Source organism: Trichechus manatus, unplaced genomic scaffold (assembly GCF_000243295.1).
Source record: "Trichechus manatus latirostris isolate Lorelei unplaced genomic scaffold, TriManLat1.0 scaffold00216, whole genome shotgun sequence".
Taxonomy (NCBI): domain Eukaryota; kingdom Metazoa; phylum Chordata; class Mammalia; order Sirenia; family Trichechidae; genus Trichechus; species Trichechus manatus.
In genome coordinates, this window is record NW_004444152.1 from 1041848 (window position 1) to 1065463 (window position 23616).

Below are 23616 nucleotides of genomic sequence, written 5' to 3' on the forward strand. Positions count from 1 at the left end.
AAGGAGACTGGAGAAACCCCGAGAGTATGGCCCCCAGACACCCTTTTAGCTCAGTGGTGAAGTCATTTCCGAGGTTCACCGTTCAGCCAGGGAGTGGACAGCCCCATGAAACCAAATGGGACTAATGAGGCACAGCAGTCCAGGGACAAGGGCCAGAAGGCAGAAGGGGACAGGAAAGCTGGTGATAGGGAACCAAGGTTGAGTAAGGATAGTGTTGATGTGTTGTGAGGTTATTAACCATTGTCATAAGGCAACATGTGTACTAACTGTTAAATAAAAAACTATTTTGTTCTGTAAGCCTTCATCTAAAGTGAGAATAGCAACACAATTGGAAGACCGTAGTCGATGTCACTGAACTGTGAGTGTAGAAATTTTTTGAAATGGTGTACCTTTGGAAATGTATATTTTCACCAAAAAAAAAAAAAGGTCGAGAAGGGAGAGGGTTGACATGTTGTGGGGTGTGAACCAAAGTCATAAAACAATATGTGTACTACTGTTTCATGAAAAACTATTTGTTCTGTAAGCCTTCAGCTGAAGTACAATAAAATAAAAAGAAACAAACCCTAAAACTAAACACAAAGAGAAACAAATGAACCTAAGTAGGTATAACCGGTAACAAGGGAAAAGAATTCTTTCAAGTAACTTAGAAAAACATTCTGACGTTCACCTCAGTGGGATACTCCCTGAGGACAAGAACCACTCGTCAACTGTGATATTGAAATTGCAGTTTCGAAGCTGCGCTGTTATTGTGAGACAAATACATCTACATATCAATGTTATTAAAAACCAACATTTTCAGCAATAAGAGAAAAATGTCCCTGAAATGTTCATTTTGCCTTAAAAATATCAATATAAACTTTTTAAAAAGCAAAGTTCCTTTATTTCACTGAATCTAGAAATCATGTGCACACTCAGCACCCAAATCTTGGTCTCTAAATCTCAGCCTGTACAAGAAATCCAGGTTCTTTGAGAAACAGCTGATTCTAGGGCTGGGGAAGGGAAAATAACAAGGCAAGCCCAGGACATCTTGCAATGCCACAAAACAGGAAGCACTCAAAGAATGACAGACCCAGAAGTAGCCAATTTGAATATAAAAAAGAATGACTAATAAACTACAGCATAGTAAACAAAGAAAATGCAAGTCCATAGTGATGCTCAAAATGATAGAAAAAAACGAATACTCCTCATGAAAGAATTCTAGCTAATACAGATAGAAAAAGAATTAAGAATTAGGAAAGCCAGCATTTTCCAAATACCAAAGTAATAACTGCATCACCAACAGATGTTAAACCCGCTGGGTGAACAGCTGTTGCAAAACAAGATTTGCCAAAGTTATCACCCCATAGATTTACTAATTGTTAATGGAAAGAAAGTTACTTTCAATGGACAAATATGGCAGACACCACCTTAACCAAGTGATCAAACCTTCCTGCTCCCGGTGGGAAAACCAGATCTTACATGGCTGCTGATGTGCTCCAATATGCACCTCCAGTGGAGTATTCCTGCCACAATGTGTAACACAGATCTAATCAAGCCTCTAGACCCAATACCCACTTACAGGAAATACCGGGGACAGAGGAACAAGTTAAAGGACACCATTAGGGAACAATCAGACACAGAACCAGCTCGTTGAATCAGTAAGTCGAGGTCATGGGGACAAAAAGAAAAAGGTATTGGAGGAGGAAAGTTTTGTTCCATATTAAGAGGTTAAGAAGACATAACAACTGAGTGCAATACACGAACTATGAATGGATTCTGAAAACTGAAACACTCTTGGGGAGATCTGAAAATGTACCATTAGGATACTAGACAATTAGTACTTCTTTTCTTAGGTAACATAATGGTCTTGTGAAAGTCTAAGAGAATGCCCTGATTCTCAACAGTTGCCTGCGGCTGATTTAGGAATAAAGTGTCCTAACATCTACAACTTACTTTTAAAGAGTTTGACAAAAAAACAAATAACAAAAAGTACTCATACATACGTACATATGTAAAGCATAAATGACAAAATGTTAAAAACTGTTGAATCTAGGCAGAAGACATAATAACCATGTTCATTGTACCAAACTTCCAATTTCTCTGTACATTTAAGAGTTTTACATTAAAACACTTGGGGTTGGGGGGAGGATTGGATAAATTACTTGGCCCCAACAATTAAAAGAAACCAGTTAGAGCTACTCACATCAACATGGATAAATCTCAGAAACATGCTAAGCAAAAACAGGGGGTGCAGAATGATACCCACAACCTGCCATTTCGATGAAGTATAAAACCATGAGAAACAATGTTCCGAGTTGCTTCTGCACACATGCTTCTACCCTAATAATATACACATACCCGAGCGAGCAAGCGCGCGCGCGCGCACAAATAGAAAATGAAGCAGAACTACTCCTGAGACCCCCTTCCCTGATAGGCCAGGATGGATGCAGATGGAGGGAGGGTCATTGGGGTTCAGAGGGAAGAGGGACTGCCCTCATGCCCACGCCACTGGGCTCACCTGTCTCCCACTGGCCCTGCTGAGAATGTGAAGAACTGTTTGACTGGTGGCGGCGACGACAGCAGCTGCCCTCTGCCCTCTTTGAAGAACTGGAGGTGCCGCAGCTGTATCGTTCTGGAGACACTAGGGAAAAGACAAGAATGGAAGAAGCACTCACAGCCTCCTCTCCTCCCAAGCCCGGCTCCCAGAATCGGCCCTGACTCGGTGTCTATGTTCCACAGAAGTCAGAGTTCGGCTACGCACTTCCTCTCAAACACTTCTTGACCAGCCCTCCCTCAGATGCCTCCTGAGATAGAGCATTCATCACCTCTTGGGGCCACCCAACCCATCTCTACAGCAGCTTCAACTGTCAAAGTTACCCTGTCGGCAAAGTTATGGTTAGGATCCCTGTGACAGCCCATGCCCCTAATCAGCTGCCCCCTAGACCTCCCCCCAGAGAGTAAGCAGGCCTCTCTGTGGACTCCCTGAATCTTCTCTTCTACGCCTGACCCCGGACACATTTCTCCAAAAAGCGATGTGAGCCTTTCCCTAGTGCTGCTCTTTTCCCGGTTTTCCAAATCTCGGAGGTTTACTCATAGTTCCCCTCACCCAGCTGGCACTTCCAAAAATCCAGGCAAGGGCTCACTAGCTCGTGAGACCTGTGCATGCACCTCCCACCTCCTCACCCTCCCAGGACTGCTGTCCTTCAGGAGTGCTCCCCTCACAAGAGTTAAGAGCATCAGCTCTGGAGGCCAGCCAGCCTAGGTGTGAATTCTGGCTCCCACATGTCCTAGCTATGTTACCTGCAAGCCCGACTAATGTGGCTTCTCAGTTTCCTCTCTGCCTCTGCCACATTCCTGCCTCAGGGCTTGAGCACTCACTTCCCCTCTGCCTAGAATTTTCTCCCCTTAGATTTCTGCACAGCCAGCAGAGCAACCTCAGTTCAAATGTCAGCTTCTCAGAAAGGCCTTCACTGGTTACTACCCAATCTCCCAATCTAAGGTGGCCTCCCCTCACTGTGCTGCACTCCCCGCTCACTCTCTTCCATCACTCTGTTCTAGTCTTTGCGTGTGGCTGTTTACCATCGAGTCAATTCCAACTCATGGCAACCCCATGTGTTCCAGAGTAGAACTGCGCCACAGAATTTTCAAGGCTGTGACCTTTCAGAAGCAGACTGCCAGGCCTGTCTTCTGAGGTGCCTCTGATGGATATGAACCACCAACCTTTTGGTAACCCTATCTAAAAATGTACTACTTGTTTATTTGTTTTATTGTCTGATTCCCCCACTACATGTAAACTTAAAGGAACAAACACCTCGTCTGTCAGCCCCTCACCCTGTGTCCCCAATGCCTGGCACACAGAGCGCGCTCAATTCTTATAGATGGGCAAGCTGCTTACTTTGCTGAACCTGTTACTTTCCCTGTAGAAAGGAGACAGCAAGAGGACTTCTTCATGGGATTATTCAGAGAATATAAAATGATAATTCACATGAAAGCTTTCTGCTACATCTGGAATAAAATAAGCCCTCTATAAGCAATGGTCAGAAGCCCCGCTGATACAGTGGTTAAGTGATATGGCTGCTAACCAAGCACTTCAAATCCACCAGTTGCTCCTATGGGGCAGTTCTACCCTGTCCTACAGGGTCGCAATCCACTCAGTGGTAAAGAATTTCTTTTTTTTTCTTTTTTTTAAGCAGTGGCCATGATCCTTATTACTGATGTGGCCAAATTCCACAAGCTCACCTGTTCCAGAACCATACCTCCTCCCTCTAGTGTGTCCTGCTGGTACTCTGGGAGCAGAAGGGAGTGAGATGGGACACAGGTTGTCTGATCCCGCACTGTCTGTATCAGAGCACCATGGGAACCCGACGGGGGCGGGGCAAGCGGAAGCAGGCAGGCCCGTCTGTCACCCTCCGGTTCACCCTCCGGTTCAGCCGTACCTGGTCGGCGCCTCTTGCGTGCCAGGTGCGGCAGCAGGTCGTGGCGGGCCAGCACGCGCAGGAGTTGCCTCAGCAGTCGCAGGTCGCTCTCGTCGCACTGGCCGCGGCGCTCCAGCTCCAGCAGCAGCTCCAGGCCACTGCGCGCGCGGGCCAGGCCGCCGGCAGCGCCAGGAGCCTCGTCCAGCAGAAAAGCCAGCAGCTCCAGCTCGCACTCAGTCAGCTGCCCGCCCACCACCTCGAACATGCGGTGCAGCGACAGCATCCCGTAGTAGTCCAGACACTCATCCTCTTCCCAGCCCGGGGCCGGGGTCGGCCCGGGCAGCGCCATACCCGGGGGAGGCGGCGGGAACAAGCTTGGAACCCGGGCCTAGAACCCACGCGGGAGAGAGACGGCGGTGGTCAGCGGCGCGGGGCCCGGACCCCACCCCGACCAGTACGCCTCCTTCATCGCGCGCCGCCCGACAGGGCCACCCCACACCCCAACCGGCTCGGCCTCCTCCCTTCCCCGAAAAGGAATGGTATCGCCCGACGTCCCCTAGTAACAGGTCGAAACGCCGGACCCCACACCTCCTCCGACCGGTAGGGCCGGATGAACCCGGACGCCACTCTCCAGGTGGTACGTTCCCAACCAGCCTCTGGAGACCCCTGAGTGATTCGTCCCGGGCACGCCTCGGGACCTCCTGGGGCACCCTACCAACTGCCCTTTGACTCTGGGTAGTACTGACCGGATGTGCCCCCTTGGCTCCGTCGAGTGGTACCCTCCGACCGTGCCCCACGGCTTCACTCAAGTGGTACCGTCCGAAAGTGACCCTCCGCCCCCTACAAATGGGACCGACCAAGCAGCCGTTTGCTGCCCTCCACACAAGTGGTACTGTCCGACCCCGAACCCCTCGCCCTGTAAGGGCCGTACCGCCTCTCCCCGGAGCCCAGGTGGTTCCCTCTACAGGCCACCAATCGCCCTTAGGCCTCTTTAGCTCCTCACCGGACTCTGGCCTCCGACGACTCCCGGGAGACAGCCGCAGCCACTTGTTTTGGATCTTTCTGGCACCTTCTCTATTATTACGCCTGCGTCACCTCACCCCTCCTCCTTCCCCGACTCGCGCAGGTGCGACCGCCACGCCCCTTCGGCGCAAGCGCAGAGGGAGGCCTCCAAGCCCCGCCCCTGCCGGCCCTCCGCCCCGCCCCGAACCGAAGTGTCTGCTCCTGCCTGTGTTACGCCTGCGCGGAGCAAGAGCAGCGCCGCAACTGGGCTGGATTTGGTACCCCGCTGCAAAGGCGCTAAAACCCTGGTGGTGCAGTGGTTAAGAGCTCGACTGCTAGCCAAAAGGTCGTCACTTCAAATCTACTCCGTCCTATAGGGTCGCTATGAGTCGCAATCGACTCCATGGGAACGGGTTGGCAAAGGCGCTACTGCCTGTCCAAAACTTAAGCCGCCGGATCCGTATCACCCCACGTAACCTGTTGGGAATACTCATCTCATGGACTACAGCCCCCTCCTGATCACGGCCTACACGCCCACATTACCACTGCCCCTAGCTGCCCATTGCAGAGGACCACAATCACGATCGTTTCGGCTCCAGTAACGCCCAGGTCCCATATAACCGGTACTAGGACACCCCTCTGTTATACTATCCCTACTCCTAATGGCAACCACGAACCTACATCCCAACTGTGCCTTCTCATGATAGCGACCCGAACCCCTCCCACCCAACAGATACTCTCCGCCCATACTTCCTTCCCCTGATCGATACCAGGACACCCCCATCTCATGTTAGGAACAGAAATTCCCCTCGATGCGTCTTTCCGGATCACAACAGGCCCCTACATCCCGACTGTGCCCCTCCATATGGCGTCTATCACAACCCCTAAACCCGTTCCAATCTCCGCCCTCCAGGGTCACAGGGCCGCCTAGACGCCCACACCCTAACCTGCACTTACGAGTCACACTCTGGCGGGAGCAGGTTCCTGTCGGGGGAGCCGGCGTCGAGGCTCCAGTGTCTGCGCATCTCCCCAGCGGCGGGACCCTGGGCGTGGCGGTCGTACCGCCCCTCACTTAGGTGACTCAAGATCAAAGCCGGCACGTGCCTTACGACAAGTCCCCTCCTCGGACTGGTTTCCACCCTCGGAGTCATCTAACCCCGAGAGATGGGAGACGTGGGTCCCGGCACTTGCTCTGCTTGCTCTCCCTTGGCAGCAGCAGTGAGCTTGGGAGAGTCCCTTCCCCTCTCTCGGCCTCAGTTTCCCCATCTGTAAAACAGAAGGATGGCAATGATGACCTATTCGACACACGGCGCCCAACAGCGACCACTATTAAGTCGACTGAATAGAAAATAGAAAGCAATTTTACAAATTGGGATTATGTCCATACTAGATGGGTTATACACTCATGGTGTATCAGGTCCTGTGCTGAGCGATTTTACGTGTGTGATCTCAACCCCTCCAACCCCTCAACAGCTTTGCAGGTGGATGTGATTCAAGCCCATTTTACTGACGAATAAAGCTGAAGGCCAGAGAAAGAAGTATCCCAAGAGTATCTGGCTCCAAAACTGTGCTCTTGGGAAATCTCAGTCTCTCCAACTGTGAAATGACATGTCCGTCAAGGTCTCCCGCAGCCCAGTCCACTCCATGCGCCCTAGCACTCCCAAAGTGCCCACTTTTGTCCATGTAACTTTCACACTTGGCAGGTAGGGAGCGGCCCGGGAGAACTGCGCAGGCGCATCTCCGCTCCCGGAGCCCCGACCCTCCGGGTACAGTTGCGTGCGTGGAGGAACTTGCTGAGCCCCGCCTGAGCGTTAGCGCGCAGGCGCGAGGGTGCTTGCCCTCCGCTGCTTACTCTGATTGGTCGCCACGGTTAAGGGTGCCGCCCAATGGGAGGTCTAGATAGTGAGGGGTCTCGCACGCCTAGGGTAGAGGGTCCGTGTCCAGAGCGCCGGGGGCTGCAGGAGGTAAGAGAGACGGGTGAGGGCGTCGCGGGGCGGGCGGGTGAAGAGAGCGCTGGGCTTACAGGGAGTGGAGGGGGCACGAAGTGGGCTCCGGGGGTTGAAGAGCCTTGGGGCCTGCGCTATGTTGGGAGCAACGCGGGTTGGAAGGAGAGCGCGCCTTCCTGCGTGCCCTGAGCATTGGTTGAGCGCCTGTGGTATGCAGGAACCTACTCTTGAGCTCTGTCCCCCACCGCCTGCCGGAAGTTCTCTGGCTGCCAAGGAGATAAGTCTGGTAGGAGAAAACGGGTGTGTAGCGGGAAAGCTTAACTTCTAGGCCCCTGGTGGAGTTTTTCTTGGAAGGACTTTTATTGATCTACTTAGTGTATGAAAAGCCCACATGCCACCCCGTAGTTCACAAGCCAAGATTGGGAAGGGGGGGAGATGTGGACGAGGAAATTCCAAATTTCTGGCCTCTCGGGCCACCTTCTAGAGGATGCCTATTTTGTGCAAGCCCTACACCTGGCACCGGGCCTGGTCCTTGGGGAGTTCTCTGTTAGGAGTGGAGCTGTGAACAAGGAAAAACTGAACTCTCAGGCCCCTAGTTGGCTGTTTCCAGGAAGATCCTGTATTGAATGGCTGTTGTGTGCAGGGTGGTGGCAACTCACAAATTTTGAGGGAGTTGGAGTATCATGAATAAGGGAAGTTTAACTCCTGGGCTTTTAGTGAATCATTTACTCAAAGGGCCTATATCAGGCACCAGCTGAAAGCAGTATCCTTTGCTGATTGTAATTCACAGTCTAATGGAAGAATTAGGTCTGGTAGGAGAAGTGGAATGTGCACAGGGACAGTTAAACTTTCAGAGCCTTGCAGGACACTTTCTGGGGGGAGCATTATTCATTCAGTAAATATTTACTGAGTGCCTACTGTGTGCTAGGCATTGTTCTTGGCACTGGAAATACATCAGCAATGAACAGACAAATCCTGCCCTCTGAGAACTTAGTATGAGTGACTCGTGTGCAGGGCTGTAAGCTGGACTCTATCTCCCCACTGGCACTAACAGAGGAAGAGGTGGAGAAGCTGGGATTGGATTCAGAAGATTAGCCCCCAGGCCTGGGAGAGGGGAAGGCATTTGCTGAAGGGCTCCTGAGCCCCTTCTGTGTAAAGGGATCTGGGTTGGGTTGAGCCCACACATGTAGAAGGGCAGCAGGGACTCAGAGAGGAAAGTTTGAAAGTTAAAATCGCTATCCCTAGTCAGTGGTCATGTTGGTCACAGCGACCCCCCACAATGAATGGGACCAGCACTGCCTGTGAACTCTCAGTCCACCGAGGAACACAACAGACACCATCCCAATCCCATGATATTTGCCATAATAGAAGTGGCGCAGGATACCATAGGAACCCCAAGGAGGAGGGAGTGGCAACCCCCTGAGGGTACAGAGATGTTGTCAGAGGTGGCGTCCTAGAGAAAATGCTGGGTGGAAGTTGCCCTACAAAAAGAGGAGAGAACTTTCCTGGCAGGAGGAATAGCCTCATCAAAGACTTAGAGTCTGAAAATGTTTCTGGGGAACTGCAATCATAGTTATAACTAACCTTAACCAAGTACCAGGGGCTTTGCGGTCAGTACTGCTATTAGCCCCAATTTACAGTTGAGGAAACAGTATCAGAGAGAGGAAGTAGGTGGGAGAGCTCAGATTCAACTGCAGGTAGTCTGGTTCCAGGGTCTGTGCTCCTCAACACCACGCTGCATCTCTGTGTGTGTACCTAGGAGGAGGAGGAAAGGTGTGGCACAAAGAGAAAATGCACAGGCAGAGGCCGGGGGCCTGAAAAGGCATGCTGTGTTCTCAGAAAGGGTGTGACTGGCGCTTTGGGTATGGACGGCAGCATCAGAGGCCAGACTGAGGAGTGCTGTCTCTCCTGCAGATGCCCGGCTGCCACTGGGCACGTGTAGGCTTCAGAGTGACAGGATCATCAAAGACCAAGGCCTAAGCATTGGGTTCAGAGCTGCTGATCGATAGAGGCTGGTAAGTGACGGGATGGGCAAAGGAACTCTTGAGCTTCCCCCCTGCCAACGTCTCGTTCCCAGTCTCTCACCAGCCCCTGCCCTTCTCTCTCCAGGTACTGTCTTCCCCACAATGGCGGAGGTGGTGGCAGAGATGGCGGAGGTGGCCGAGGTGTCAACACAGGTGTCACCAGAGGTGGTGGAGATGTCGACACAGATGTCAGGGGAGGTGACGGAGATGTTGACCCAGATGTCAGGGGAGATGACCGAGATATCAACAGAGGTGACTGAGATGACACCTGGGGAGGCCCTTGCCTCATCCCTCTTCTTCCAGCACCACCAGTTCATGTGCTCAGAGTGTGGCAGTCTCTACAACACACTAGAGGAGGTCCTCTCCCACCAGGAGCAGCACGTGCCCCCTGTCACAGAGGAGGAGGTGCTGACCACCCAGGACGCAGGCCTGGGGCCGGGCACGGAGGATGGGCCCTTCCAGTGTGGTGAGTGCAGCCAGCTCATCCTCTCCCGCAGCGAGCTCCTGGCCCACCAGGACGCCCACCTCCGTGAGTCTGCAAGCCAGATCCAGTACCAGTGTGGGGACTGCCAGGAGCTGTTCCCCTCGCCTGAGCTGTGGGTGGCTCATCGCAAGGCCCAGCACCTTTCTGCAGCAGCTGCCGAGCCTCCAGCACCACCACCTCCCCCTTCTCCACCTGAAATCAAGATGGAGCCCTATGAGTGTCCTGAGTGCTCGACCCTCTGTGCCACCCCTGAGGAGTTCTTGGAGCATCAGGGCACCCACTTCGACTCCCTTGAGAAAGAAGAGCACAACGGGCTGGAAGAGGAGGAGGATGAAGAAGATGAAGACGGGACGGAGGATGAGGAGGAGGCAGCAGAGGTTGGAGACGGTGCTGTGGGAGGCGCCAAGTCCACAGCCAGCCGGGCCCAGGGCTGTGGGGACTGTCCCCAGCACTGGCCCTCAGCAGGGGCCCACCCGCGGCACCGACGGGCGTCTCGTGGCCCAGCGTCGTCAGCGGCCCACCCCTTCCGCTGCAGCCAGTGCCAGCGCAGCTTCAGCTCGGCAAACCGGCTGCTGGCTCACGGGCGGGCCCACGTCGGCGGCACCCACGAGTGCACCGCCTGCTCCAAGGTCTTCAAGAAAGCCGCCTCGCTAGAGCAGCACCTGCAGCTGCACCGCGGCGAAGCCCGCTACCTCTGTGTGGACTGCGGCCGCGGCTTTGGCACAGAACTCACGCTGGTGGCCCACCGGCGGGCCCACACAGCCAACCCGCTGCATCGCTGCCGCTGTGGCAAGACTTTCAGCAACATGACCAAGTTCCTCTACCACCGGCGCACCCACGCCGGCAAGAGCGGCGCCCCCCACGCAGCAGCCACGGCCTCCCCAGTTCCAGCGGAGCCTTCGCCTCCTGCGCCGCCTCCAGCCCCGCCTGCCCAGCTGCCCTGCCCACAGTGCTCCAAGTCCTTTGCCTCGGCTTCCCGGCTCTCCCGGCACCGCCGCGCGGTGCACGGGCCCCCTGAACGGCGGCACCGCTGCGGCGTTTGCGGCAAGGGCTTCAAGAAGCTGGTTCATGTGCGCAACCACCTGCGGACACACACGGGTGAGAGGCCCTTCCAGTGCCACTCGTGTGGCAAAACCTTTGCTTCCTTGGCTAACCTCAGCCGCCACCAGCTGACCCACACGGGCGTGCGTCCTTACCAGTGTCTGGACTGTGGCAAGCGCTTCACGCAGAGCTCCAACCTGCAGCAGCACCGGCGGCTGCACCTGCGGCCGGTCGCCTTCGCCCGCGCCCCCCGCCTCTCCATTGCCGGGCTCTACAACAAGAGCCCTCACTACTGTGGGACCTGCGGGCGCTGGTTCCGCGCCATGGCTGGCCTGCGACTGCATCAGCGGGTCCATGCCCGAGCCCGGACTGCCACTCTTCAGCCCCCCAGATCACCGCCCCCTGCCCCCGAGCCCCAGCAGACCATCATGTGCACAGAGCTGGGGGAGACCATCGCCATCATTGAGACGTCCCAGCCTCTGGCCCTTGAGGACACGCTGCAGCTGTGCCAGGCTGCGCTGGGGGCCAGTGAGGCGGGCGGGCTGCTGCAGTTAGACACGACTTTTGTGTGACACAGCTCAAGAGCAGCAATAAAAGGGTTTGGTCACAACGTTGAGTGTGAGTACCTCTGGGGAGAAAGCTTGCCATCCCTCTGCAAGCTGATTTGGCACCTACTGTGTGTCGGGGACCACCCTGGCCTCTGACCCACCGACTCCTCAGAACGGGCCTCTGTTGTCACCTTGCTCTACCTGAGGAGAAACTGAAGCTCTGACCCGTGATGTGATCTACTCTGGGTCATGCTGCCGAGCTGCAAAGCGGGGTTTGCCAAGGCTCTTTGTGTGCTTCGCTCTGGTGGCCGGCAACATCAGGTAACTTACTGAGGACCAACTGTGCCAGGTCTGTGTTGGGCACCCTCACATACCTCTTCAGATCCTCTGCTTGCCCCCCGGCCCTAGCCTTCCCTGGACTTCGGGTGCCCAGGACGTGGCTCTGCCTGTTGGGGGAAGCACCTGTCTTCTCTGGGGTTCCTCAGTCTCAGTTTTGACCATGTGGAGAGAGAACTATAGGCCCAGGGACTCAGCTCCATACTGGGTGATGCTGGAGACCCAGGAATGAGCAGACATGGCTCTTCCTTCAGGAAGCATGCATGGTCTGGTGGGAGGAACACACACGAGTACAGATGGCCTTGGTCTCCAATTTCGTCTCATTTATTCATCCAACCCATGTGTTCCAAGGCCGCCCGCCCTCGTGCTGGGTGGTGCTGGGGGCCAGAGACAGTCAGGCCTGAGTCCTGCCCTGAGGGGCCGACAGATCTCAGCTCCCAGGATTCTTGGGGCTGTGATGGGGAGGTGCAGGGGCAGTGGGGCCCCAGAGCAGGAAAGCAAACTGATGGGAGGTCAGGAGTCGGAGAAGACTTCCTAGAGGAAGTAGTCCTTGGAGAAAAAGGATTCTGTTAGTGGAAGAGGGAAAGGACAGCACTGCACGAGGGGGAGTTGCTGGTACATTTGGAGACCATCCGGTTATTCACAGCTAGGAAGGAGCCCTGGTGGCACAGTGGTTAAGCACTCAGCTGCTAACCAAAAGATCGGCAGTTCGAACCCACCAGCTGCTCCGCAGGAGAAAGATGTGGCAGTCTGCTTCCATAAAGATTACCGCCTTGGAAACCCTGTGGGGCAGTTCTACTCCGTCCCATAGGGTCGGTATGAGTTGAAATGGACTGGACATCAATGGGTTTGGGTGTGACAGTGGACTGCCAATCTGTGGCAGGCACTGTACTTAGCACTGTATGTGTATTATGATCCCAACAGGCCAGTGAGGCAGAGCTCAGCATTATCCACATTAAGGGACAGATGAGGAAACCCAGGGTCTCACAGCAAGGCAGAGGCATTGCTGAGCTTTGAACCCAGGCAGCCCCTTAAGCCCATGTTTGCAACCGGTATTGTCCTGAGTGATTGAGACCTGAAACCAGTGCAGGGGCAGGTGGTCAGAGGAGGATTCATTCTAACTGGGGTAACAGTGAGCTGACGTCACAGAGCCTCGAAGGATCAAAGGTCGCCTGGGGATGACAATCCCTTCCTCCCTGAGCAGAAGCAGATAATTATGTTGGGTTCATGGGGGAGGTTCCTCCCAAGCCACCTGGAGCCCAAGGTGCTCAGGCAGGTGAGGCAGAATGTGGCCAGGGCTGTGAGTTGTCTGGGAGGGAGGCGAGGTGAGGAGGCAGCGGAGAGTAGAAGGCCTTGAACGCCGGGCTATGAAGTTCGAGGCAGTGGGAATCTAGGAGATTAGAGTGGGGGTAGCAGGGTCTCAACCGGGTGTTAGGTCCCTCCGGGGTCAGGGTGGGGGCAGTGGAAGGCCAGAGATGATCCAGGAAGGAGAGGACAGGGCCAGAGCTGGGGCAGAGGCCGGTGAGGATGGGAGGAGGGTGAGGGCACCCTCAGCGATTAAAGTGGCAGGACCTGATAACCAACTTGGTGTGAGAGGAAGGGGTCCCGCAGGCGCCTGAGGCCCGCCCCTGACCAGGACCAGTCCCCCACTGTGCTTGCATATGGCATTCATTTTTGAAATCCAATGGTTCTGGGCAGCGTAGACACCCCCGGACTGCTGTAAGCACATTGGAGGATGCAGGGGCCTCACAGGGAACAGGCCCTGAACACCTCTGCTACACGTTAGAAACACTGCTCCCCTTTTTCTTCACAAGTGGAATCCAGTGAAGGACACGTCTGCTCCTCTCCAGACCCCCTGCCGCTTCTGGGGCCTGCCGCCTAGCCTATTGCTTGGCACCATGTGGAGCAAATACCAGTTCCCTCTGCCCAGTGGCTCTCACCATCTGGCCCCAACGTGTTCTAAGAGTAAGGGACAAAACCAAACTCTCTGTCCAAGCCTTCCCAGGGTTCCTACAACATTCCTAAGAGGTAGATCAGGTAAGCTACCTGTGTGAGGCAAGGAAATGAAGGCTTAGGGTTCTGCAGGGTTAGGGAACACAGCTCCTCTGCCCCCAGCCCATGTCCATTGAGTCTACAGCCAGGCAAAGTTGGGCCTGAGTGACCCTCAGTGCCCCGTGTCCCCTCTGACCCCTGCAGAGGCAGGCAGCTTGAGCTTTGGGACAGCCCTTTATTAAATCTTGACTGCTACTTACCACTGTGGCCTCGAGCTGTCTGATATGCGTTTTTCTTGGAGGCCACAATCCCTCACTCAGCGGAAGCAGGTGACTTATGCTAGATTTGCAGGGCAGGCTCCTTCCAAGCCTCCTGCAGCCTAAGCCTGACCCAGAGCATCCTCCTCACACTGTGCAGAGGAGAAAGCTCAGATGCAGGGAAGTGGAGCCCGAGCCCGAGCCAGGGCTGTGACAGGCCTCTTGCTGGTCCAGCCTGGTTTCTCTGCACCCTGTCCCCTGCCTGTGATGCAGCCCCCGCCCTAGCCCAGACAGCCCCCTGGGCACCACTCACCGCAGCAGAAACAGGCTGTCTGTCAGAGAGGAAGCAGGTTTTCATGCCAATAATTTATTGAACGGAGGTCTGTACACAGGCAAACCTTACAGTGGAAACTAAGACAATCAGGAGCTCTCCCCACTCCCCTGACCCTCCGGGGTGGGGAGAGGAGGGAGGCCCACTCCCCTGACCCTCCGGGGTGGGAAGAGGAGGGAGGAGACCTTAGGGGCGAAGACAGGAGGGGAGACACAGCTGGAGGAGGGGGAAGGGCCAGGTGGGATGGTGTGAATCAACGTTTTCTTTAAGAAAAAATTATAACAATCTATTTACACCTGGGGGTCAGGGAAGGGCAGAGGAGGCAGGGGCTGGTCTGGTTCTATTTACAAGGTACACAGGAGGGAAGGGGGCTGGAGGAGGTGGAGACGAGGGGGCTGAGGGGATAAGAGGTCCTCATGCCCCCAACCCCGTCCTTCCTTCTCTTCCCTCCCCACAACCAGTTAAAATCTTCTTAAAAAGCCCACCACAGGGGTGAAGCTGGTGAGGGCGGGACTGGAGGTGAGGACAGGGACTCGTTTATCTCTGCCCCCTAGTCTAGGGGCCCAGCCAGGGCAAGAGCATGGTGGGCTGTGGCCCCCCGTCCCAGCCCCCCTTGGGGCTCTTAGATGGAAGGGTAGCTGGTAGGGCCCTCAGGAAGAATTAGTGAGGGTAGCTGTGGCATCGGGCGGCTGCCGGTCTGAGCCCAGCCGAGGCTCACCTAAAGCTGAGGGAGGAAAGGGTAGACAATTAGCCTTTGCCTTTCAGACCCTCCAAGAGTAAGAATTTGGTGTGAGATGCTACGTTAAAAAGTGGAAGCTGCTGCTTTAGGTTCAGGGTTGCAAACTCAAATGTCAAAAAGCCGGGTTGGTAATTGAGTGAATGACACCAGAGAGCCAGGCCCCATAGAAGGGGGAGCTGCAGCTCAGCTTCAGCTGACTGCTGTCACAAGGAAAGGCAGGCCCATTGTTGCCGAACCTGATTTTCTTCCCCACGAGAAACAGGAAATCTAGATCTTTTAGAGGAAATAGCCTCAATTTTTAAATGTGGACAACAAATCCAACTCTGCACGCCGAACACATTTCTTTGATTTTCCAGTTTGCATCTTAAAGACACACGGAGGCAATAACTCCTGATAAAGGTGGTCACTCGTATGTTATACAATGTCTGTACTCGTGTTGAAAACATTTCACGTGTACATAAAACATAGTATAGGCCATCCAAATGTAAACTGAAAAATACCTGTAGGACACTCAGGCTGAGAACAGCCCCACAAACCCTCAGCAGATGGCCTCCAACTTACCTTGTGAGGACGGGGTGAGGGTGGCAGAGCCCGCCGGGGACCTCAAGTGAGGAGGGATGAGAATGGCGTTGAGAGATGGTTGGATGGAGAGTTCTAGAGACAGGAACGGACATGCTCAGTCAGGGTGGCGTCTGGATAAGGCATCTGGAGACTCAGGGTTAGGAAGGGGCCCCAGATGGGGACGCAGTTATTGGCAAGACCAGTTGTTTGTGAACCTTCTTAGCCATACACCTCTTTACACAAGGCCAGCACAAGGCAGACAAAGGATAGCGCTGTCACAGCAGGTTCAGTTCTCCCTGAAACTGGGGGACATCTCCCCTGAGCCCCAGGCCTTCCTTGCACCCCACCCTCAGCTCCCCACTCCTGTCTTCACCACCAAGCTCTTCTCCACAATCTTTGGATCCCAGGCTGCGCCCTCACCGCCAGGACTGAAATTGAAGAGCGGGGGAAGCGAGCGGTTGTTGGGGAGCTGGGTTCCGGGACATCGCAGTTCATCAAAGAAGCTGTGGGCGCAGGCTTCCAGCGGGGAGAGCCTTGAGGACGGTGTGTACTCCAGCAGGCTAGAGCAGAGCGCGATGGCCTCGGGTGGCGTTCGAGATTTGAACACCTGGGGGAAGAAGTACAAGGGGTCACGAGGGTGAGAGACGGCACTGGTGTACCCCCGTACCTCACTCTGCCATGGTGTCCACTGCAAATATGACTGTCTGCCTCCCACAAACCCACTTTCAAAATGCGGAAACTGAGGTGCAACCACTGTGGAGGCCAGTTTGTATCCAGTGAGCAGGCAGCCTGGGTTCCATGACTGTCTCATATGGACCCTGCTAGAAGCCTGTCTCCTTGCCACAAAAACGGGAGTCCTAAATTTACTTGTGGGTCCTCAAAAACTTTAAAATCTGATTAAAGTTATTGACCCACTCTCTGAAAACTGTTCAAATCCTCCCAAGCCATGATTCCATAGCAAGGCCCCCAAACCAGAGGGCCTCCCAGGGCCACCTACCCCAGACCTACCTTTGTCCAGGGGTGGGCTTTAATCTGGGGGAACTTGAACTCCGTGTAGTTGGGGTTCATCTCTCGGATCTGTTCCCGGGTTGGTGTTCCCAGCACCTGCAGGGACAGGGAAGGATCTGAGACAAGGCCCCTTATTCCTCGGCCCTGCCCCCTGCCCACCCTGGCCGCATCCTCACCTTGATGATCTCCACCAGTTGGTCTACCCCACTGTCCCCAGGAAAGATGGGCTGACCCAGGAGGAGCTCGGCCAGTACACAGCCTGCTGACCACACATCTGAAGGGGAGTGAGGGAGGGTCAGGGCTAGGTGAGCAGAGCCACTACACCCACCCCCTCTCCACTTTTATTCCTCATGGCCAGCCTGAGAGGTGTCAAGAACCTCACCATCTAGGCTCAGAGGAAGCACCTTGCCTGAGGTCATACACAGCTCAGGAATACTGGAGCCTGAACTTCGAACCTCATGTGCCCAACTCCACTGTACTCTCCAGTGTCCTGGCTCAAGGGCCCTACATGCCCTTGCTCTGGCTCTAGCCTCAGCAGACAGACTCAACTAGGCCCAAACCTGCCCACAGGCCTAGAACAGGTACCTACGGTCTTTGGGCCACAGGAAGGTGAAGCTGTAAGTCCCAGGCTGTCTTTCTTACCTCCTGGCCTCTATCCTGCCCATGGGACAAGCTGTAGCCCCACTTCCTCACACTGCTGATGAATGTTCTCTCCCAAACCTTTTCACTCACTCTCCTCATGCCTAGGAGATGGTGCTGTCATCCCCACCCACAGGGAAGACAACAGGCCCTGTGAGTAGGTCATGACGGAAGCTGGTGGCAAAGCCTTCCCCTCCCAATTTCCCCCAAGGTCACTGCCAGCCACTTCCTGCTGGCTGAGGAGAGGGCTGACTGGGAGGACCCTGAGCCAGTGTAGACTCTGGAGTCAGGTCAGCTTTCAATTCCCAGCCCTGCCAAGACCCAACTGTGTGACTACAGGCAGGTAGTCTCACTGCTCTAAACCTTAGATTGCTCATCTGTAAACGACATACCAACATCAGCCTCCCAAGTTTGTGAGGACTGAGGAAAACGACAGATATTAAGCTCTCATCTCTGAGCTTGGCATACAGCATACAGAAAGCACACTGACCCGGCCATGACTGCCAGCCCCCACCCCACCCTCCCACAACTCTGACCGATGGACGAGGTATAATCAGTCGCTCCAAAGATGAGCTCTGGGGCCCGGTAGTAGCGAGAACAGATGTAGGAGACATTGGGCTCCCCCCGGACCAGCTGTTTTGCACTATGGGAAAAAAAGGGCAAGGGTAAACACAGGCAAGGGGTCGGGGTCCCCCCTCACCCCTTCAACCACCCAGCATACCCTAGGTCAGGCCCACCTGCCAAAGTCGCAGAGCTTTAGGACAGCGGTGTCGGGGTCCACCAGCAGGTTCTGGGGCTTGATGTCGCGGTGACACACGCCCTGGGAGTGGATGTAGGCCAAGCTCCGGAAGAGCTGGTACATGTACACCTGGAGCAGGCAGGGGACAGCAGAACTCCAGCCCAGCTCTCCTCACAGCGCATGCCACCGCTCCACCCTCCTGGCACACACTGCCTGACTAAAACCCTCCTGCTGCCCCACAGCCTCAGGGAACCCGTGTTTTAAACCCTTGGTTCTCAAACTTTAATGGGCACCAGAACCACTTGGAGAGCTTATTAGAGTAGGGCCTCCTGGGCCCCACCCCAAAAGTTTCTGACTCAGCAGATCTAGGGTGGGGTCTGAGAGCGTGCATTTGCAACAAGTTCCGGGGAAGTGGATGCTGATGCTGGTCCCCAACCCACATTTTGAGAACTACTGCTTTAATCACATATGTCAGCAGACATCTGTTGAATAAAGAGGGTCTTGTTAAAAAGCAGGCTGGGGAGCCAGGCACTCAGGTTCCCCTCACCAAAACCCACTGGCTAAAGGAAGGGCTCAGTCAAAACCACCCACAACCCAGCCCCTCTCCAGCTGGATTCTCCTGCCCCTCTCCCTCCCACTGACCAGAAGGAACCTGCCAAGAGAGTAGGGACCTCTGTGTTTTGAATAGTGCTGCATCCATCAGGCCTTACAACAGGGCCTGGCATGTAATAATTGCTCTTTCTCCACCCCACACCGGGCTGCTTCCCGAGCCCCTCCTCCTTTGTTCATGTTCCCCTTGGCCAGATGCCGTTTCCTCTCCATGCACCTGGTCTCCTCCGGAAGCCCTCCTCGGTCCTTCTCATCTCCAAACCAGGTGGATACTTCCTGTGTTTCCATAATTCCCTGTGCTTCCCTCCAGTATGGAGATTGCTAGACATTATTTACAGTCCCCTGTGATGGTGCCTTTCTACCCCACCAAACTGAGTGTGCGCCAAGGGCACAGCCTGAGTCTGGGTCAGCTGTGCCCCTGGCATTGCTCAGCACTGGGCCTGACACAGGCAGCCCCTGGGCATATTCACCAACCCAGAGAACCCCCTGCCCAGGAGGTAACGTCCAACAGCAGAGCCCACATCGGCTCACCCAAGTGCAGGGTGCTTAGAGCCACTGGGAGGAGCAGGTGGGCTCCATGCAAACCTCCAGCAAACTGGACCCACCCACACAGCTCATCATCCCTGGGCTTCATTCATACACTCATTCATTCGTTCATTCATTCAAACACTACCTGGAGTACCAGGGAATGAGACCACACAGATGATGGATGAAGAGGCACTCCAGCCTCTGTGGGAACTGAACCTTTCTCCAGCCCTACCTTCCTTCCTATTCCCTTCTGCCAAGGCCTAGAGGGCCTAGACTCTGACCTCAGTGTCTCCCTGTCTACATTCTTGGCCCCCACCAACACCACTGGCACCGCTGGGCCCCCAGTATGGACCCAAGCAGGTACTCTGAAACTTCCTTTGACTTGTGGTCAGCCTGCCTCCCTGATTCAGCCAGGCCTTGGGTTGGGCCACCCTGGCCTGTTAGGCAGGCTTCACCTCTGAGGGGTATGGGTACAAGGGAAAGGGCAAGGACGACGAGGCCTACAGAGACCAACATAAACTTGGAGGGCAAGGGAACCCACAGAAGGCAGGAGGGTCCGGAGCCCCTGGCTTTGTGGGCCTCAGCCTCAGAACCTGTTTGCCTGCCCACCTTGACATAGATGATAGGGATGGTCAACTTGGCCTTGGTGAAATGGCGGGCCACCCGGTACACCGTCTCGGGCACATATTCCAGCACCAGATTTAGGTAAAGCTCATCTTTCTGCAGACAGCAAAGAAATATGAGGCATTGTGAGAAGAGACTGGGGCAGGGGGTGAAGGGGAACTCTGTGGGGAGTAGTGAGGGAAGGACTGGCTGTCATGGGAAAGGCAGGCGGGGTAATAGGTAGAGTCAAGTGGAGGGCACCCCCCCTACCCAGGTCTTACCTTCTCCCCACTGGAGTAGAAAAAGTATCTCAGCCTCACGATATTGCAGTGATCCAGCTTACGCATAATCTGCAGCTCTCGGTTCTTGAGGGCAAACAGAGAGAGCCTCAGAGTACAACCAACTCTCTCTGCCTCCCCTCCCTAGCAGCACCTCACCACAGCCCCACTCCCCCATTCTGGCCACTAGATCTAAACAGCTGCTCCCTCTGTCCCAGCTCTAAGGCCCCTCTGGGGCATCCCCTAATCCTCACCCCCAGCTCACTCCCCTCACACACAAGCTGGAGGCCTGACGGCCAAACCCAGTCCACAGAGGTGTTTTCTTTGGCCACTTTTTTAAAATTTTCAATTTATTGCTGACATTTAAAAGTCAAAAAACTCTACATATAAACCTAAATTTCCAGCTTCTTTTGAGAAATCAGAAGATCTGGCCACACAGGGCCAGCCTCCCTCCATGGCACAGAGAGACAGTTAACAAGCAGCAGCTGTTCAGTCTCACTCTGGTTCCCACCACTCCCTATTGTGTCCTTTGGAGGCGTCTGGGTCTTTGAACCCTCTTTTCGATCCTGAGTTCCAGACTTCAGACTTCCAATCCTCACCTCCCCAGAGGGGATCCAGGCCTCAGCTTCCTCCCAAAAGGCCCAGTCTCTGCATTCTCCCCCTTCCTCTATTCCCCTCTGTGGGTCTTAGAACTCCCTGCCTCCATATCTCTCTCACTTCGGGGCTCAACTCTTATCAAATCTGGTTGACACCCTGCCCAAGAGACCCAGGCCCTGACCATGTTCCCCTTCCAGCCTACATCCAGACTAGATGAGGCTCCAAAATGCCAGTCCTTCACACACCAGTTATTCCTCTACTTCCTTGTCTTTTATCTTCTTCTAGTTCCCTGGGCCTCCACTAGCTCACTGGGCACCTTTGAATGAATGAGAAAACGGTGCACGCCAGCAAGTGCACGGTTTGGTTAGTCCAGGGCACACTCGCCTAGCACCTGGAGCAGAGTGGACCTCCATGGCCACGCCAGTGTCGTTTCTCCTCTGAGAAGAAGTGTAGCTAAAAAATTAAGGTGCCAGGCCTGGCAATCAGACAGGCCAGACTCCAATCTTGACTTAGACACTTACTATGCAATTCGCTTATCTCTCAGTCTCTGCTTACTTAGAATGGGAATAATAACAGTGCCAACCCTTAGAAAATTAATAAGTAAACTAGCTGAAAGCTTACCTATGAGGCATATATTACGTGTGTTACAAAGTAGAACTGAGCTCCACAGGGTTTTCTCGGCTATAATCTTTAGGGAAGCAGATTGTCAGGCCTCTTTCTGAGGTGCTGCTTGGGTGGGTTTGCACCACCCAGAAACCTTATAATGCACTTACACAGAACAAACGCTCAATGCATGTCAGCTCTGGGATCTCCGAGATTCTACACTTCCCATCTCCCCTACAACTCATTCCCTTCTTTACGCCTTTCTCCTCTGAGCCATGATCAGATCCCTCTGAAACCCCAGGCTCCAGCTCTCTTGCTAGGGCTCTCTCACCAGGTTATGCCCAATGCCCACATCTCCTCTTCCCCATCCCCCTACAAGGTACCTTGAACCTCTTGTCCTGGAGAACCTTCTTGATGGCCACCAGCTCCCCAGTCTCGGCCAGCCGTGCCTGGTACACGACCCCAAAAGAGCCATTGCCAATCACCTTGATGTCTGTGTAAGCCACCTCTTGGGAGCGCTCTGGGCCCTGGCCTAGGGTGGCTACCACTGTGGTCACTTTCCCGCTGTCACCTGGGGGACAAAGGGGACACATGATCCACTGACATTTCCCCTCTGGCGACCATCCCATCCCAGGGCTGTGGGGAGGAGGGGGCCTCTCTGTCCCTTCCCCCTCCTTGAGGAAAGGTGGATGCTGGAACCCTCCCAGTGAAGCCCTAAATCCTGCCTCCTTCCATAGCAGAGGATACTGACACCTCAATCTCTTCGCTGTTTAAGGGTTGGTAATCCGTAATTTTCACTTCTAGGCAACAACAAATGACTGGTCCCTCTTGGTTGAATCCATCTACTCTGGGTTTACTAAACTCTGACCTCTGACCTCTTCTGCTTAAGGGAACAGTAACCCTGAGGTACTCCTACTTTGGGAAAGCAATAACTTTTGTGTGCTCACACCTTGGGGGCTAGTGATCTCTTAAGTCCTCCCTGGCGGAGTCGGTAACTTCACCACTGGTTCTTGGTGACAGAAATGAATGACCTCTCCTGCTATGAGCAGTAGTACCCTGACCCTCACTTTTGGAGGAGATACCCCTTACCCAAATACTTTAGGATTAGGAAAGGCACTGACCTGACCTCCTCATCTGGGTAGTCCAGAGCCCCAGACTCCTACCTGACAGACAAGCACCAAATTGTGAGAATGGTGAACTTAATCTCTGTTATTAGGAGGCTATCCCAGCCTCAGTTCTTTAAAGAAAGGCTATCATTCCCAGTTCCCATTCTCTGAAGAGTGGCGAACTTTGGAGCCATTCTTAGGGAATAGTGACCCCTTTTCTTTTGAGAACTGAGGGCCCAGTAACAGTTGATTCTCTTTTGGAGGAAGATGATCCTACATCACTTTTTTCAGAGTCAATGACACCCCTGAACAATCATTAAGAGAATTATGACTTCTGATCCATATTCTATGGAGGACTGTTCCCCCCACCCCGTACCATTTTTTGAGAAAAAACACCCACCAATTCATGTTCTTTAAATAACACAGTGACTACGGATTTGAAAGGTATGGTGACTCTCAATCCCTGTTCTGGGGGGTGGTGACACCTGTCCTTATTTCTAAGAAGCAATAACCAATAGTTTTCACCGTTGCGGGTACAGTACTACATATTTTGGGCCGGTGATGACGCCAGACCAGGTGTTTTAAAAGGGCAAATGACCTGGTTATCAGGCTTACAAAACCCTTGCCCTGTTCTTTGGGACACAGTAACCTCCAATCCCTGTTTCTAAATGATGCTGGATCCAGATCCCCATTCTCTGAGGGACAGCAAATTCACATCTCCCTTTTTTGGGGGATGAAGATCTTATTCTTGTTTTCTTAGAAGACAATGATCTTAGCCCCCATTTGCAAGGGACAATGACCGCAAATCCTGTTCTCTAAGGGATAGGAACATCAGAACCGTTTTTAAGGCTCAAGGACCCAAGACATCCGTAATGGAAGAACAGGGACTGTGGCTTGTTTCTTTGAAGGTTAGTAATTCTCGTCGTAAGCTCCAAGTGATGGTGACCCCAAAATCCATTTCTCTGGGAGGGGTAGAGCTCAGACCCCAGTTTTGGGAGGCACAATGACTTAGGCTCTTATTTGGGTATAAGAAAAAACCTAATCGACATTTGAGGACTACGGAACCCCAATCTCCACCTCCCACGGGCGCTACCAGTACTCACGGCCCAGCTTCACTCCGGGCGGCGGGAAGCTGGTGCTCGCGCCGGGGCCGCCGCTGCCTCCTCCGCCGCTGCCGCTGGGGCCACCCCCGGAGCTCGAGGTCCCCACGCCCCCACCCATGGCCCCGACCGACGCCTTCCCGCCGCCGCT

General features: G+C 54.1%; 3 protein-coding genes across 5 annotated transcripts in view; 1 reads left to right on the top strand and 2 right to left on the bottom strand.

Moving 5' to 3' along the window:
* Window positions 1–5503, bottom strand: part of DEDD2 (death effector domain containing 2) — a 17270-nt gene extending 11767 nt beyond the window's left edge. For 2 of the 3 annotated variants that reach the window (XM_004388755.2, XM_023742698.1), the window contains exons 1-3: window positions 5398–5503; window positions 4416–4782; window positions 2498–2620 (exon numbers count right to left, since the gene is read on the bottom strand). In XM_004388755.2, coding sequence (XP_004388812.1) covers window positions 2498–2620; window positions 4416–4743 — 451 coding nt within the window. In that variant the 5' untranslated portion in view covers window positions 4744–4782; window positions 5398–5503. Of the gene's footprint in view, window positions 1–2497; window positions 2621–4415; window positions 4783–5140 lie in introns of all 3 variants that reach the window. The other variant, XM_023742697.1, reaches the window with a different exon arrangement.
* A 3965-nt stretch (window positions 5504–9468) lies between these two features.
* ZNF526 (zinc finger protein 526) lies at window positions 9469–12348 on the top strand. The gene is made up of 2 exons (XM_004388757.2): window positions 9469–9564; window positions 9598–12348. The coding sequence occupies exons 1-2, from the start codon at window positions 9469–9471 to the stop codon at window positions 11461–11463; spliced, it is 1962 nt and encodes a 653-aa protein (XP_004388814.1). The 3' UTR covers window positions 11464–12348.
* Window positions 12349–14548: 2200 nt separating this feature from the next.
* On the bottom strand, window positions 14549–23452 carry GSK3A (glycogen synthase kinase 3 alpha). The gene is made up of 11 exons (XM_023742699.1): window positions 22381–23452; window positions 21643–21830; window positions 20063–20146; window positions 19788–19898; window positions 18040–18170; window positions 17839–17945; window positions 16840–16937; window positions 16664–16759; window positions 16076–16262; window positions 15656–15748; window positions 14549–15079 (listed from the first exon to the last, which is right to left on the bottom strand). Exons 1-11 carry the CDS (start codon window positions 22391–22393, stop codon window positions 15006–15008), a joined length of 1182 nt encoding a protein of 393 aa, XP_023598467.1. The 5' UTR covers window positions 22394–23452; the 3' UTR covers window positions 14549–15005.
* Between the last annotated feature and the right edge of the window lie 164 nt (window positions 23453–23616).

Coding starts and splice junctions, on each gene's coding strand:
- ZNF526 (XM_004388757.2), top strand. CDS start 9,469: ATGGCGGAGGTGGTGGCAGAGATGGCGGAGGTGGCCGAGGTGTCAACA. Junction 9,565..9,597: donor CGACACAGATGTCAGGGGAG/GTGACGGAGATG, acceptor ATGTCAGGGGAG/ATGACCGAGATATCAACAGA.
- GSK3A (XM_023742699.1), bottom strand. Junction 18,171..19,787: donor TCCCTATCATCTATGTCAAG/GTGGGCAGGCAA, acceptor TGCCTGCTCCAG/GTGTACATGTACCAGCTCTT. Junction 16,760..16,839: donor AACTGGTGGAGATCATCAAG/GTGAGGATGCGG, acceptor CTGTCCCTGCAG/GTGCTGGGAACACCAACCCG.